At 34.1% G+C, this 14,361-nt stretch overlaps 1 protein-coding gene across 1 annotated transcript in view; it reads right to left on the bottom strand.

The window, feature by feature from the left end:
* Nucleotides 1–4,192: 4,192 nt before the first annotated feature.
* Nucleotides 4,193–14,361, bottom strand: part of CHIC2 (cysteine rich hydrophobic domain 2) — a 50,260-nt gene continuing 40,091 nt past the window's right edge. Inside the window, exons 4-6 of the mRNA XM_049886925.1 lie at nt 8,276–8,332; nt 8,050–8,109; nt 4,193–4,366 (exon numbers count right to left, since the gene is read on the bottom strand). Coding sequence (XP_049742882.1) covers nt 4,316–4,366; nt 8,050–8,109; nt 8,276–8,332 — 168 coding nt within the window. The 3' untranslated portion in view covers nt 4,193–4,315. The remainder of the gene's footprint in view (nt 4,367–8,049; nt 8,110–8,275; nt 8,333–14,361) is intronic.

Genomic DNA, 14,361 nt, shown 5'->3' with positions numbered 1-14,361 from the left:
TAACTCAAGATTTACAAGCATTCTTCAAATCTCAACTTATATAAATGGTATTATAAGTTTGATATTATTTATAGCTTTGGAAAATGAAGAGTTGCTTTATTCCATTTAAAAAAGGATATTTATATTTAAAAATAAATAAAAATAAAAAGGTGTACTTAATCACAAACTACTCTGAAATATAGTTAAAAATTTGGTTTAGGATTGACCCTGAGCCTATTCTTTCCTTCCAAATACTAGGTATAAATCAACTTCCTTCAGAAATGGCAGTTTGGGAAGCCCCAGGTCCAACCATCCTTCCTCCCTGGAAAGTCTGGAGTGACAGGGTTTGTTGAGAAGGAAAACACCACCTGCACCACTGCACTACTGGAAATTTAAGAACCGCCAACCTTTCAGTTAGCAGCCATGCACCTTAACCACTGCACCACTAGGGCTCCTTTAAGTAAAGAAACTCCTCTTTAAAAATGCAAGTACTAACCACCTTGGTAGAACTGAGGATGTCAGGCGTTTATCACTTACTTTAATTGGTCTTTGAAACACCTAGCTAAGAATGCAAAAGAACTAATGTTCTCACTGGGAGCTTTGGAGAAGGATGCTAGCAATTCTAAACCACGTCCATGCCTGAGTGAAGACTCTGGACATCAAGAGGGCAGCAGAAGGATTCACAGTGCCTCAGTAGCACAGAAGGAAAGAGGGGCCAGGACTAGCTGTTGGAGTTCTGTCAAAGACAGCTTTACACACATTATACCTTTGATTCAATATTACCGATAGAGGAATCGAGCAAATACTTACAGTGAAACATCAGACATGCATTTAAAGGTTATAATTATGAAGCAGAATACCACAAAGGTTGAAACAGCCAGACCATGTACATAAAGTTACATAAAACTAGTGTAGTTTGAACTCATGCAACTGTGGATCCAACTGTACATATTACTATTTAATACCATCCTTTTTTAACCACAGATTGATATGCAATGTTGTCATAGTTTTACAGGTTGGCTTGTGTCTACTAATATAAAGAAACAACCAGAAGAGCTCTAAAATAACACAGAAAACCATGGGGAAAGTTGTGGTTCTTCCTGACTTAAAACTATTCAATTACAAAACTAGTTTTTCAAATTAAAAAAAAAAAAAAATTGTTTCTTATTATTTAAGGTTTCAACAGGTACTGATTTTTTTGGCCAAAATTACATGGCCATATTTTGAATGGATGAAACCTAGCCACTAAGAAGCCTTTATAAAACATCCAAGATGACTATTTTACACAGGCAAAGGGACCTCTTGTGGGGGAGGGGCAATACCTGCATTAGAAGTAAATGTGTCACATCAAAGTTTTACTATAGTCATTAGTTTTTGCAGTATATATTTTTACCCAAATATCCAAAGTCATGTATTATATTTGGGTTTTGCAAACTATATGACGAAAGAATGTTTCTACACAGGAATGGTGGGCTGATCGTAAAATGTCAGTAATGTATTAAAAAACACGATATGCTTTCACTTAGCCTACCTAAAATCTACACACTGAATTGTCTGCCAATAATTCCTTTTCTTGGCAAGCTTAAGAAATACCTATGTTTCATGTCCTACAGACTTTAAGACAGAAGGCAAGAGCTGAAGAACAAACATCATTTAGATATTTCCTTTGGGCTATGTTCACACCACATAGGTTATCTCTGACATTTCTAATTTCTTATAACATGAGCACTTAAATTCAGGATTCATAAAAAACAAACCAATCGCTATCAAGTCAATTCCAACTCATAGTTACCCCATACTGCTCCACTGGGTTTCCAAGGCTGTAAATTTTTGCAGAAGCAGACTGCCACACCTTTCTCCGGTGGAGCAGCTGGTAGGTTCAAACCACCATACCTTTTTGGTTAACAGCCTAGCACTTGACCACTGCGCCATCTGGGCTCCTAATTCATGATTCAAAAAAGGATAAATCAGTTATACTAGGGGCTACTAATGAAAAGCAAAGCATGCAAATGTACTGTTCAAGGCATAATTGGCTTATCGTAATGCCACATATTAAGCATTCATGGTTCTTTTCTATATGTAAGTTGGAAGTCTAAGAGTACACATTCTTAGGGAATCTCTTTCAGCAACTGAGACACCTCTCAATAAAATTAGAACAAAAAAAAATTTTTTTTAAACCCTGTACTTGATACTATCAACTATGAAAATTATCTTATTGTTAAAATATTCTTATGGAAACACAATAACAATTTTAAAACTATAATTTAACAGATTATATAATTTTATATAATTAATAATTTAACAGATTATATAATTATATAATTTAACAGATTATGTAATTCAACAGATGGCACAGGACCAGGCAGTATTTCGTTCTGTTGTGCACAGGATCGCTATGAGTTGGAACCGACTCAACAGCACCTAACAACAATAACAGGAGAAAAATATTTCTAAATAAGTACAGTTCTTCTTGTAATGCTGATCAGTATGGTGCACTACAGATTTACAAAATTTTAGATACTGAAGCCTGTGTTGCATAGTCGACAGTCTTTATATTGTCTTGCTCCTTCTGAATCCTGAAGCAGATTCAGCACTCTTCACACAAAAATTTTTCACACGGAAACCACAGAGGAATACTAGAGTTTTTGGAATAGGATTACCTTTTAATTGCACTGTTTAAGAAGCTAGGACACATACCCTAGACATAACGTTAAAGAGTGAGAAGTATTTTAATTCTTCGTACTTTGAGCTCTTCATAAGAAAAGTATTCTATAAATTCAAGTTGTTATGGGGGGGGCGGGAGCGCAAGAGGAACAAATAACTCTCAGACCAAAAAAAAAAAAAATCCTAGTTTTTAAGATAGTTTCTAATGTCCAATATAGGATACTGGCATTCAACTGTTCAGATTCATATGGAATTACAGTATTTTGGAGAAGTACAAAGAAGTACTTTTTAAAAATACAGGTATATAAATTAATGAAGCTGGCATTTAAAAGATTTAATACAAGGAAGAAAGTATTGTATAGTGGTACCAATTCTTAATACAAATTATTAAGCACAGTTTATATAATTTCAAAGTTATTCACATTATTGCTCGATACCACAATTGTATGGAACAGGTTCTTGACATACATTAAAACTTGTATAATTTCCGACTTATAAAAACAAAAAATTTACACATATCCCATTGAGAAAATCTAAGTTTTAAAATGCATGGAGATATGTATGACTAAAAGGAGAAAAGAATATGTGTACGTGTGTATTTAAAAGAAACAAGCTGACATGATTCAAACATGTCATACTCTCGGTCAAGTGTATACATAACTGGATAGAAAGTGAACTAATATATAAAAACAGTACTAAATATGTCCCCATTTCTTAGTAATAATATGTTCCAAATACCAGTGGAGTATTAAACACCAGCTTACTTTTAATTCTAGAACTTTTGCTTTCTTTCAAAGACTCTTCAGAAACATATATTCATTCCACAATTGTGTTAGATTGGGAGAAATATTTCCTTAGAAATTTTTAAAAGGAATACGTCCATACTTCCGTATGTAAGATTTGATAAACTATAAAAAATAACTCAAGTAAGGCCATTATTAATATCATCTCGATCAAAAATATACCCAGATTGTGATGCTACTAAATTTTGTGATCCTGGGCCCTAACTGCCATTAGATGCACGCCGTTCACTGGCTTGTCTACTCTAACAAGAATGCCTTAATCCTACCTTGCTACCTTTGAAGACAGAAATAGTTTCAAACTTTCTAACTGGTCTTTATAATGATTACAGGTACATCTGCTGTAAACAGAGCATTAGGAAGTATAGGAGAAAGGGTATGTTAGGTTCCAAAAGGCTAATAAGAAAACTTAAAACTATTTAAAATGACCATGTTAAATCTAAAAAGGAAGAAAAATAATACAAAGAATGTGTTTGTTAGAATAGATAAGTAGAGACGTAAAGAGATGTTTTTCTATGTTACGGAATTTATAAAAAAAGGACTCTGTGTACTTGGTGATAAAATAAAAAAACACTGGCCACTTTTTAGGCTAAGTTCAAATGTATTTTTTTGATAATACAAAAAAGTAATCCTTGAAAATCAGAATACATAACAGAAAAGAGCACAATAACTTAAGTATTAAACATCTGTATGAAATAACTGTTGCAAAGGTTGACAAAAATGCACACTTAGAACATGCGGTTATTTAAAAAAAAAAAAAAAACACCACACGATTCTGTAGAACCAATGTTATGTCACCACCAGGAGAGCACCAAGCAAGGCACCATTGGAAAGACAACATACTTGGAAAGTCTCTATAAATAAAGTAAATGCTAATCTGGTCGAAAAATTGGTGTCTTTGGTAAAAATTCTATGAGGATGACCTGTAGAAAGAGAAAAAAATTTTAAGAAGATTTAAATAGACTTTTATCTTAACAAAACTTCAACTATGTTCTATCACTTAAATAATTTTTGAAATTCCATGCACATTTCATAACCACAACTTTGTATTATTAAAATAGACATTTATCTGATAACTCAGATAGCTCCATTATTAAGGAACTTTTTTTTTTAATTTCTGGATCTTTACCAAATAGGCAAAATACTTCAGCACTATACTTTATGAAGAGTCAACAGTCAACGTCTGGGAAGATGAACAGAGGTGGACGACACAGATAGTGTCCCTAACACACAGAAGGAGCTTGAATGAATGAATGAGAAAAGGGAGTTACTGAGAGCTAACCTCATGCCAGGTGTTTCATTCTGTATGGAACCCATCTAATCTCAACAACTATTCTATGAGGCATTTCCATTTTACAGATGAGGAAACTGATGATCCAAGAAATTTCAGACCATGGATTGTGAAGTCAAGATTTGAACAAAGGACTGTGTTGACTCCAAAGCCTTGCCCTTTCTACTACACTATGTTATGTGGCTGTGGCTGATCCAGTATTTATTTCTTCAAGATTCCTCCTTTCTATCTAACCCAATTCCATGGGTCTTCTCTAGGTTTTAGAGTTGCTCCCATTTTACTGTACCCAGATATGTAATCTCTAGATAAAGGGTACCAGTACTTACTCTTTTTTTTTAAAAACTCTTTTCCCTCTTAGTTAGCAAAATTAAACATCAGGAAACTAAAGGAAAACCAACAAAAACAAAACACAGTAACACAGAAATACACAAGGTGATCAGGGCTAATTTTGATTCCAAACTTGAACTGTCCTAACTCGTAATCAACTCTCTCCCCTGCTCCAACTCTACATGGAATAGATGCTAAACAAAAAATTATTTGATTTGAACAGCTTCTAAGTTTGGTGAACTTCTCGTTCTTTTTCAGAATCTGTGTCTTGATACGACCTCCAGTCTCGGATACTCTTCTACAGTTTGCCTTCTGAGCCAAGAACCTTCATTTTCAACTCCTCAGTTTTCCTGGCTTTTGATCTGCCTTGATAAAGAAAGCACTTTTATACCTGGATCAAAAATAGTCCTCTCCAAGGTTTGGAGTAAGGTGTATATAAGCTTATATGGGACAGACTGACTTGATCTGTAAACGTTCACTTAAAGCTCAATAAAAATTATTAAAAAAAAAAAAAAAAAATAGTCCTCTCCTTGTTTAGTTACCCTACACTAAACTTTAGGTGCCACTTTGCCACTCTCCTGACCTGTTATTTGCCTACAAAATATTTACTTGCTTCACTGTTAAAGTACTTTCTTCAATCCAGCTTCTTCACTTGAGCTGGATTTCCCTGTTTCTCAGTTTCCTCATCTATAACTTAAAGAGGCTGGACTAGATGATAAGAGTCTTCGCAGTTCTAAAACTTGAAGACTAAATATTCAAACTACTAAGAGGCAAGTTCGATAAATACTGCTATGTTAGAAACACGTCCTCAATCAAGTAGTCTTTACAATTTTAGTCCTTGAGTGTGGGCATTACATTTTTATAGAGTATACAATGTAACACAAAATAGACAGTCTTTGACTATATTTGAATTATTGCTTTATAAAGAACATATTCTATAAACTTTTTTCCTTCAGAAGCCACATATAGAAATTAGTCACCCGTCCCATTTTTTTTTTTTTTTTTTTTTTGGTCACACTTCTCTACTACAACTGAACAAAGAAAACTTGGTATTGAGTATTTTTCTAGATTAATATTCAAAATGTAGTCAAGGAGTCTGACTTTTCTTTACTAACAAAAAATATTTAAAAGTCATGGGAAAGTTGAGCTCAAAAGAGGGATACATGCAAAAAGGCCCAAATTCATTAGATAAGGAGGCACTCTCTTCTTACTAGATTTTTTGCTATTTTAAGTTTTATGGTTTAAAGGGGGTTTTTGAAACTATGTTTTCACCTTTCAACCAACACAAACATACATAATATGAGCAAATCTAAAAAAACACTTTTTAAAGCAATTTTAAAATAGTCTTTGTTCTTACTACTCTCATGGATATCATCTATGATGCTGTGAAAAATAATGGCTTTGGTAGAAGTGTGTATCTAAAAATTCATGGTAAATTATGTACAAAGCACATGGTTGAGAATGTTTTTGAAAAATACTAAATTATTTTTAGTTAGCAAAAGAGTTTCATAAAAATAATGAATAAAATTAATATATTTTATGAATGAATGACATTTATATAACTTCATCTGGAGATAATTAATGGCATTGGGAATAACTCATGTTTTCTTTTCCAAAGTGAATTTAGAAATACTCACACATATACACAAAATAAGGTAAAGCCTCAGTTTAGTGTTTGGGTTTATAAATGTAGCAAATATTTTATCATAAAACTCTTTAAACATACTACATACTCACTCCTTCTGCCAAAATACACACATAAACTCTCTTACTATCCATGATGAAAGTACAAAATTAGGATTTTCATAGGTCAATATCAAAACAACATACTCAGATATACATTTTTTTCATGATTATAAAGAAGTATCATGTATCTTTCTCATTATCATAAATCAACATATTTGATATAATAGATATGAAAAATCTATATTATTCAGTTCACTGAATAGATCTATGAAAAAAAACGGCATTTTTGAAAAGGTCGTTTATGTTCAAGTCTAGAAATGGGATTTGACTGTATGATAATGAAAGAAAGGGGAAATGCTAACAGAGAAAAGTGATTTTACAGTAATTCCCAACTATTTAAACATTGTTTTAATCAATCTTTTTTTTTCTTAACATGAAGGCTATACTGTTTCAAAGAATAGACAAAATTTGTTAGAAATGTTTTGCCACGTACTTCACAAAAGCTGACTTTAATTTTCAACAATTAACCCTTTCTTAGATCTTTTTCTTAATGTAATAACATTCCCATATTAAAAGAAAACACCCAAGCTCGAGGGAGAATAAATAAAAAAATCATAATTTTCTATAGTTTCCTGAACTTTTCAAAAGAACAAATATTGTTCAAGTAAATCAGGGAGTCAGCTGGGTAAACTAAATCCCGTACTGAATAGTTCCAAAATCCACTGTATACAAATGCCAAATGAGATCTCTGCTAAAGAATAACACACTTTGCAACATCTCATCTCCTGCTTACTTTTAAGATAACTTTTACAAAACAACATTCTAGTAAGACTTTGAAAGATTCTTTAAAGGCCACTGAGGTATGGGCAGCTAAAATCTATAAAGGCTAAAGGTTTCTTAAGCTCCAACAGTTTGGCTGAAAGGTTTTCTTCCATACTTGGAAACTTGATTAGCATTAAATAAAAAAGCCATATCTGACTTGCTGCGTAACCAAAGTTGTGGTTATTCTTTATACAGCATCTAAAATTTCACACTCCATCAACACATGTTCAGCCTATTTTATCTTGGCAATTAATTTATTATTTTTCAGAACACAGTGAAGCCTTGTTTTCAAGTCATTCATAACTTTATAAATCAGTCTTACACATGAAACCATGCATCTGTGAACCGTAGAAAATTCTTGCACTCAGGAGATTAAGCTCCTGACACCTTTGCTGATTAATAATCATGGAAAGAATAAGATCAGAAGCAAAATAAATGATCATTTAATAGAGAAACTCACAAAACAGCCCTTTAACTTACATATTCCATCATGTTATTCGTTTCACATTTCCTTTTGCTCAGTCTCCAGTGCAAGCACAGCTAGACAAGTAGGAGAGTAAAACAAGAAAAATGAGCTCTATTTTATTGCAGCACACAGACTAACCCATTTGTCCACCTTTCATATTTTTAGTTCAACAAAAGCATCTGTTTCCATACTGTGCAATTCAGACCCCAACAGTACGAAGCTGCTCCCTGTGGTACTCACCTTGTGGTATAACCTATTGTTTTCCCATTCTAATAACTTCTCAATCGATCTTCGTGTCTAGAAGACAAATGAGAAAAAAGTTTACTCTTGACTGGTTTTAGAAAAACTTTGTTTTGCAGCTGCTTTTTGTGTGAAACGGGGAGAGGTATAAGACAGTGACTGAGTACAGGGTGGTCTGCAACACAGTCAATGTTCTAACTAAATGGTAACCTGAACGGAAATAGTACTGTTTTTTAAAAACATATAGTTTTGCTTTTTAGCATGTGTATCATTTTTTAATTGTTTCAAATGCACTTTAAAACAACCCAAAAAAGTCTAAAATGCAAATATTACCTACCAAATGACATAAATTTATATCCCCACTTCTTTCAAAAATAATTTTGCAATACATGACTAGTAATACATATTTCAAGCTAAAGTTATTTAAATATTAGTTAACAAAATGCAAATGGCTTTTACGGTGGATTAAAAAATTAAAAGTTAATAAATAAAAAACCTAATTCATAACTAATTTTCACATCATACTTAAAAATAATATACAAATTCAAAAGGTAGTCTATGATTCCACAGATGATTTTTCAGAAAGAGCCAAATTTTAATTTAAACCAACATAAAAGTGATGTTGGAGAAAAAAATCAAACTATTCAATAGTGCTGTCTCAGGAAACAACTGAAAAATTTACCACGTAGGACCACTTGACTGCTGCAATACATACTATGTAGTATGAAATGTTTCTTGCTTGAGAGTATGAATAAAGAAGAGGTTAATTCATGGTGCCAGGTGTTAGGATGAGACTGACACAGCTGCAGGTGCAAAAAGGACGGTGCTGCCACAAGGATCATTGCAACTTAGTGCAGCTGCAGCTTCCTTGAAAGGGAAGGAAAAAAGCATCTAGCACTATTAATGCAACACAACTGTAAATACTAATAATCAGATACAAAAATACGCATGTGACGTAAGGATGACCTAGGTGAAAGTACAAATTGTTAAGATCAAGGTGGTTTTGAACAGTTTGATGGTATATAATAAAATATTAATGTTTAAAGTATCTACTGTGTAATCTAGTTAACATATTACCTTTTCATGTTAAACATGCTAAAGACACATCACAGCCATATAGGTGCTTATTATAATTCATAATTACCAATGAATTACCATTACTGCCTTACATTTCCCAAGCTTATATCATAAAATTCAGAAAATCAACCAACTTTCTTGGTAATAATTCATCAATGATTAATTTATTACATTACGTTTTTGAACAGAGTCTTTTAGGCAAGAATTTTGAAAAAAAAAATAGTGCCCTTGTTAACAATGATCAGCAGATCTCACTTGTTTCTTTGTAAAGATAGCCTTTTAGAGGCAGCTCTCCTTTTAAATGAAAATAGGGCAGCAGTTATGGTCACACTTTTTGTTAATTTAGTTGCCAGTCAGTCCCAAATCAAAAGAAAATAAGGCTGCAGAGTGTAATTAACATTCAGTTCAGTCGTTTTGTCCCTTGTCTAGCCCCCAAGCTTTGTTAAAATTGCCATCTGAATGCTGAAGGCTGTAGGGAAATCGATTTGATTCTAATCGCACCATGAAAAGAACATGATCTAACTGCTTTCAGCCCTCCGTAAATCTGTACTAGGTCTTTAGCACAATGCAACTTCCAATTTAAAAAGCACTGAATGTCTCGTCAATGACTTTGTGAAGAAAAAAGAACAAGGAGCAGACATAAAAATTCCAATAGTTGTTTAAGCATTAAAGTTCATTTGCATCACAGCGAACCTGAAAAGGGCTGACCTCTCAAACCGCCTCTCAGGTCTATGAAGTTGTAGCCTTGACAAGCTCACATTGACAGAGCTCATTGACTCTGAAAGGCTACTCTATCAATGGTGAAAAATGGCAATAGGTTCTACTCTGAGCAGGCATCTGCCTGCCCACCCGCTGCTAAACCAATGGCAAACCCGATTCAAAACCTGAATCTACCTTGTAATCTTCCTTTCTAGGACCTTTTAATAATAGATTAAGATTACTATACAATTTGAGGGTTTTACTCTTGCTGATGGTTTAAAAAAAGAGAAGCAGGGGAAGTGATGAAAGAACTATGGTGGGGAGAAGCCGCTTTCCAAGTCTGTTGTTTCCTAAGAATGTATAAAAAATAGTACCGAAAAGTGCAACATTACATACTGCAAATATTTTTTACTAAAAATAAAGTTACCACCATAATCATTTCATCACAAATTTAAACTCATGCTACATTATAATGAGAATGGATTTCATTATGATATATATAATCAATTTAAAAATATTTAGATATTTACCTTCACTTAAATCAACTATCAGTATTTGATTAAAAGAGAATTATAAAGTACAAACTGTAAATTCTAAAATATTTATGTAGGAATTCTGAACTTATTCTTTGCCTCTATTTAAGAGTTTAATGATAATAAATTTTTTTTTTTTAATGATAGGGTTTGGCATATTAAGTGTATCTTGCAATATTTTAGAGTTTGAAACCAAACAAACCCTGGGCTGCCAAATTCTGAAAAAACATCGAAATAGAAAATATTTCTGCACACTTGACAGCCTGGGATAAAAGCTGTGAATTAGACGGTACCACCTAATCTTGCTCTAAGACTTCTTTCCTGCTTGACAAGTGGGGGAAAAAAAGCACTTGCACGTGCAGCTTAATTAATCATCGCACTTGACATCTCAGTGATTTACAGTGAGGAGCAGGTGAGAACACACAAAACCAGAAAGGAACCCCTTGATTTGAGGGGAACATTTCTAGCACACTAAGGTGACAAGTATAGAGATTCTAGCAGCCATTTAAAAAAAAAGAAAGAAAGAAAAGAAACTGTGCCACAAATTATTTGTTAGTAACAACAAAAGCTCAAATTAAATGGGGGGGGGGGAGCTTTAACTACTAAGAATGTTTAATACTCTGTAATTATTTTTAGTTAAAATCAAAATATAGCTTCAAGATTAAATACAATAACAATTTGACAGACACTGAAAAAATATATGACACTTCAGCACTTGTAACAGCTATTTAAAAGCCTTCAGACACAAAAAGAAAGCACTTTACAACTGCAGTCACCTAAAAATAAAAGTTAAATTTTATGTCCACAGGGTTGTCAGAAAGCAATTTCCAACAAAACATAAGACTCAACACTGCCAAACTCTACAAGTTACTGCTGGACAAGCAACCTAGCCATATGAAATCTGTACTTGATTTTTACATGTATCAACCTCCAAAACTTTCAAAAAGGTTAAAGAAAATTAATATGCATCAGAAAAAATATGCACAGGATCTATCAATATGAAATATCAATATAACATCATCTTTCAGTATTCTAGGTCAGTGAATTTCTAAAAATAAGTCATCTTAATTTTCTTAAGATAATTTGCTTGTGAAAAGCACCAGATTGATAGTCATGGGAACTAAAATCTTCTATTTAGCTGAAAGAACAGGGGAAAGGGCAGTGCAGACTTTAGTCCAAGCCTCCCTACAGTGGGCCTTAATCCTTTTCACTGTTTGCACCCTGGGGGTGAGAGGACAGGTTACTGGTTTTTTACCAATGAATCCTCACAGTCCTGCCTAAGATAGTCAACAAGAAAGCTAATTTTATCACAGATTCTTATCCTTAATTAAAAGCACCAAGACCACTAAACTAGCACCATGCAAGCAAAGCAACTCTTCTGTAATAATGAGGTTATATCAGTAACCTGGAAACCCTGGTGGCATAGTGGTTAAGTGCTACGGCTGCTACCCAAAGGGTCGGCAGTTCAAATCTGCCAGGCGCTCCTTGGAAACTATGGGGCAGTTCTACTCTGTCCTATAGGGTCGCTATGAGTCGGAATCGACTCGAAAGCACTGGGTTTGGTTTTATCAGTAACCTGGTCTGGAACAGAACAGCTCCAAGCATTTGGGCTCTCACTCATCTCCCTCATCCCAGAGCACACTTTAAATTACCTCTTCTTTGAACACATTTCTTCATTTCAACATCTTGGTAGTTATAGTTTTCTCACTGGGGAACTAATGCTAATACAGCCATTTAGTTTTGTTAAAGTAAAAATAACCCAGATTCAAAAACAATTTCAGTTACTAACCTGACTTATTTACTAAGTTAATTACAAGTAATAGTGACATAACAACAGAAATTTTACCTTCTATTTCTATTGGCTCTGGTCCCTCCTAAATTTTTGACAGAATTGTAGAAATAACTCAAAACACAAAAAACTGAAAAAGAAGTAAAAGGACCTGGATAATTCACTAAATGGCTAATTAAGTATCATTAATCAACAATAATATTAGGTATGGCTTATTTCCCCTATTTCTAAAAAAACTGGCCAGTGAAAACCTCATGACTAGCTGTGGAAAACTGTCTGATATAGTGCTGGAAGACGAGCCCCTCAGGTTGAAAGGCACTCAAAATACAACTGAGGAAAGTTGCCTTCTCAAAGTAGAGTCAATCTTGATGACATGGATAGAGTAAAGCTTTCAGGACCTTTGTTTGCTGATGTGGTACATATCAAAATGAGAACAGCAACAAACATCCATTAATAATCAGGACACTGAATGTACTATGTATGAATCTAGGAAAACTGGAAGTTGTCAAAAATAAAATGGAATGTCTGAAGATCAACATCCTAGGTATTAACTCAGCTGAAGTGGGCTGGTTTGGCCATTCTGAATCAAGCAGTCATGTGGTTTACTACGCTGAGAGTGACAAATTGGAGAGGAATAGCGTCGTATTCATTGCCAAAAAGAACATTTCAAGATCTATCCTGAAATACAATGCTGTCGCATGATAAGATGATATCCATATGCCTATAAGGAAGACCAGTTAATATGACAATTATTCAAATTTATACATCAATGGTTAATGCCAAAGATGAAGACACTGAAAATTTTTCCCAGCTTCTGCAGTATGAAATTGATCACACATGCAATCAAGATACATTGATAATTTCTGATAACTGGAATGTGAAAGCTGAAAACAAAGAATGATTGGTAGTTGGAAAATAGGACCTCAGTGATAGAAATGACACTGGAGATCGCATGATAGAATTTTGCAAGACCAAGGGCTTATTCATTGGAAATACCTCTCTCAATAACAAACGGTGAATATACACATGGACCTCACTGGATAGAAAACACAGGAATCAAATCGACTACATCTGTGGAAAGAGATGATGGAGAAGCTCAGAATTATCAGTCAGAACAAGGCCAGGGACTGACAGTGGAACAGATCATCAATTGCTCATATACAAGTTCAAGTTGAAACCGCAGAAAATTAAAACAAGCCCACAAGAAACAAAGTATAACCTTGAGTATATCACACCTGATTTGGAGACTATCTCAAGAATAGATCTGATGCACTTGATCACTAATAACTGAAGACTTGGTAAGTTGTGGGATGGTACCAAGGACATCACACATGAAGAAAGGAAATGATCATTAAAAAAAACAGGAAAGAAAGAAAAGACTGAAATAGATATCAGGAGAGACTCAAACTTGCTCTTGAACACAGAGTAGACAAAGCAAAGTGAAGAAACAATCATGTAAAAGAGCTGAACATAAGATTTCAAAGGGCAGCTAGAGAAGACAAACTAAAGTATTATGATGAAATGTGCAAAGACCTGGAGTTAGAAAACAAAAAGGGAAGGACGCAGCATTCCTCAAGCTGAAAGAACTGAAGAAAAACTTCAAGCCTCGAGTTGCAATACTGAAGGATTCTCTCTCTCTCTCTCTCTCTCTGTGTGCGTGTGTCTGTGTGTGTGTATATATATATATACATATACATAAAAAAAAACTTCAGGAAAAAGACTGAAAGAGAGTACATAAAAAATGTTGTTAGGTACCGTGAAGTCAGTTTCGACTCACAGTGACCCAATGTACACCAGAATGAATACTGCCGAGTCCTGTGCCATCCTCACAATTGTTGCTATGTTTGGGTCCACTGTTATAGCTTCTGTGTCAATATATTTCATTGAGGGTCTTTCTCTTTTTCACTGACTCTTTACTTTACCAAGCATGATGTCCTTCTCCAAGGACTGCTCCCTCCTGGTAACACGTCCAAAGTACATGAGATGAA

The sequence above is a fragment of the Elephas maximus genome, chromosome 5 (assembly GCF_024166365.1).
Source record: "Elephas maximus indicus isolate mEleMax1 chromosome 5, mEleMax1 primary haplotype, whole genome shotgun sequence".
NCBI lineage: Eukaryota > Metazoa > Chordata > Mammalia > Proboscidea > Elephantidae > Elephas > Elephas maximus.
Note: the sequence above shows the minus strand (reverse complement) of the source record. Positions and strands in the feature narration are given on the sequence as shown.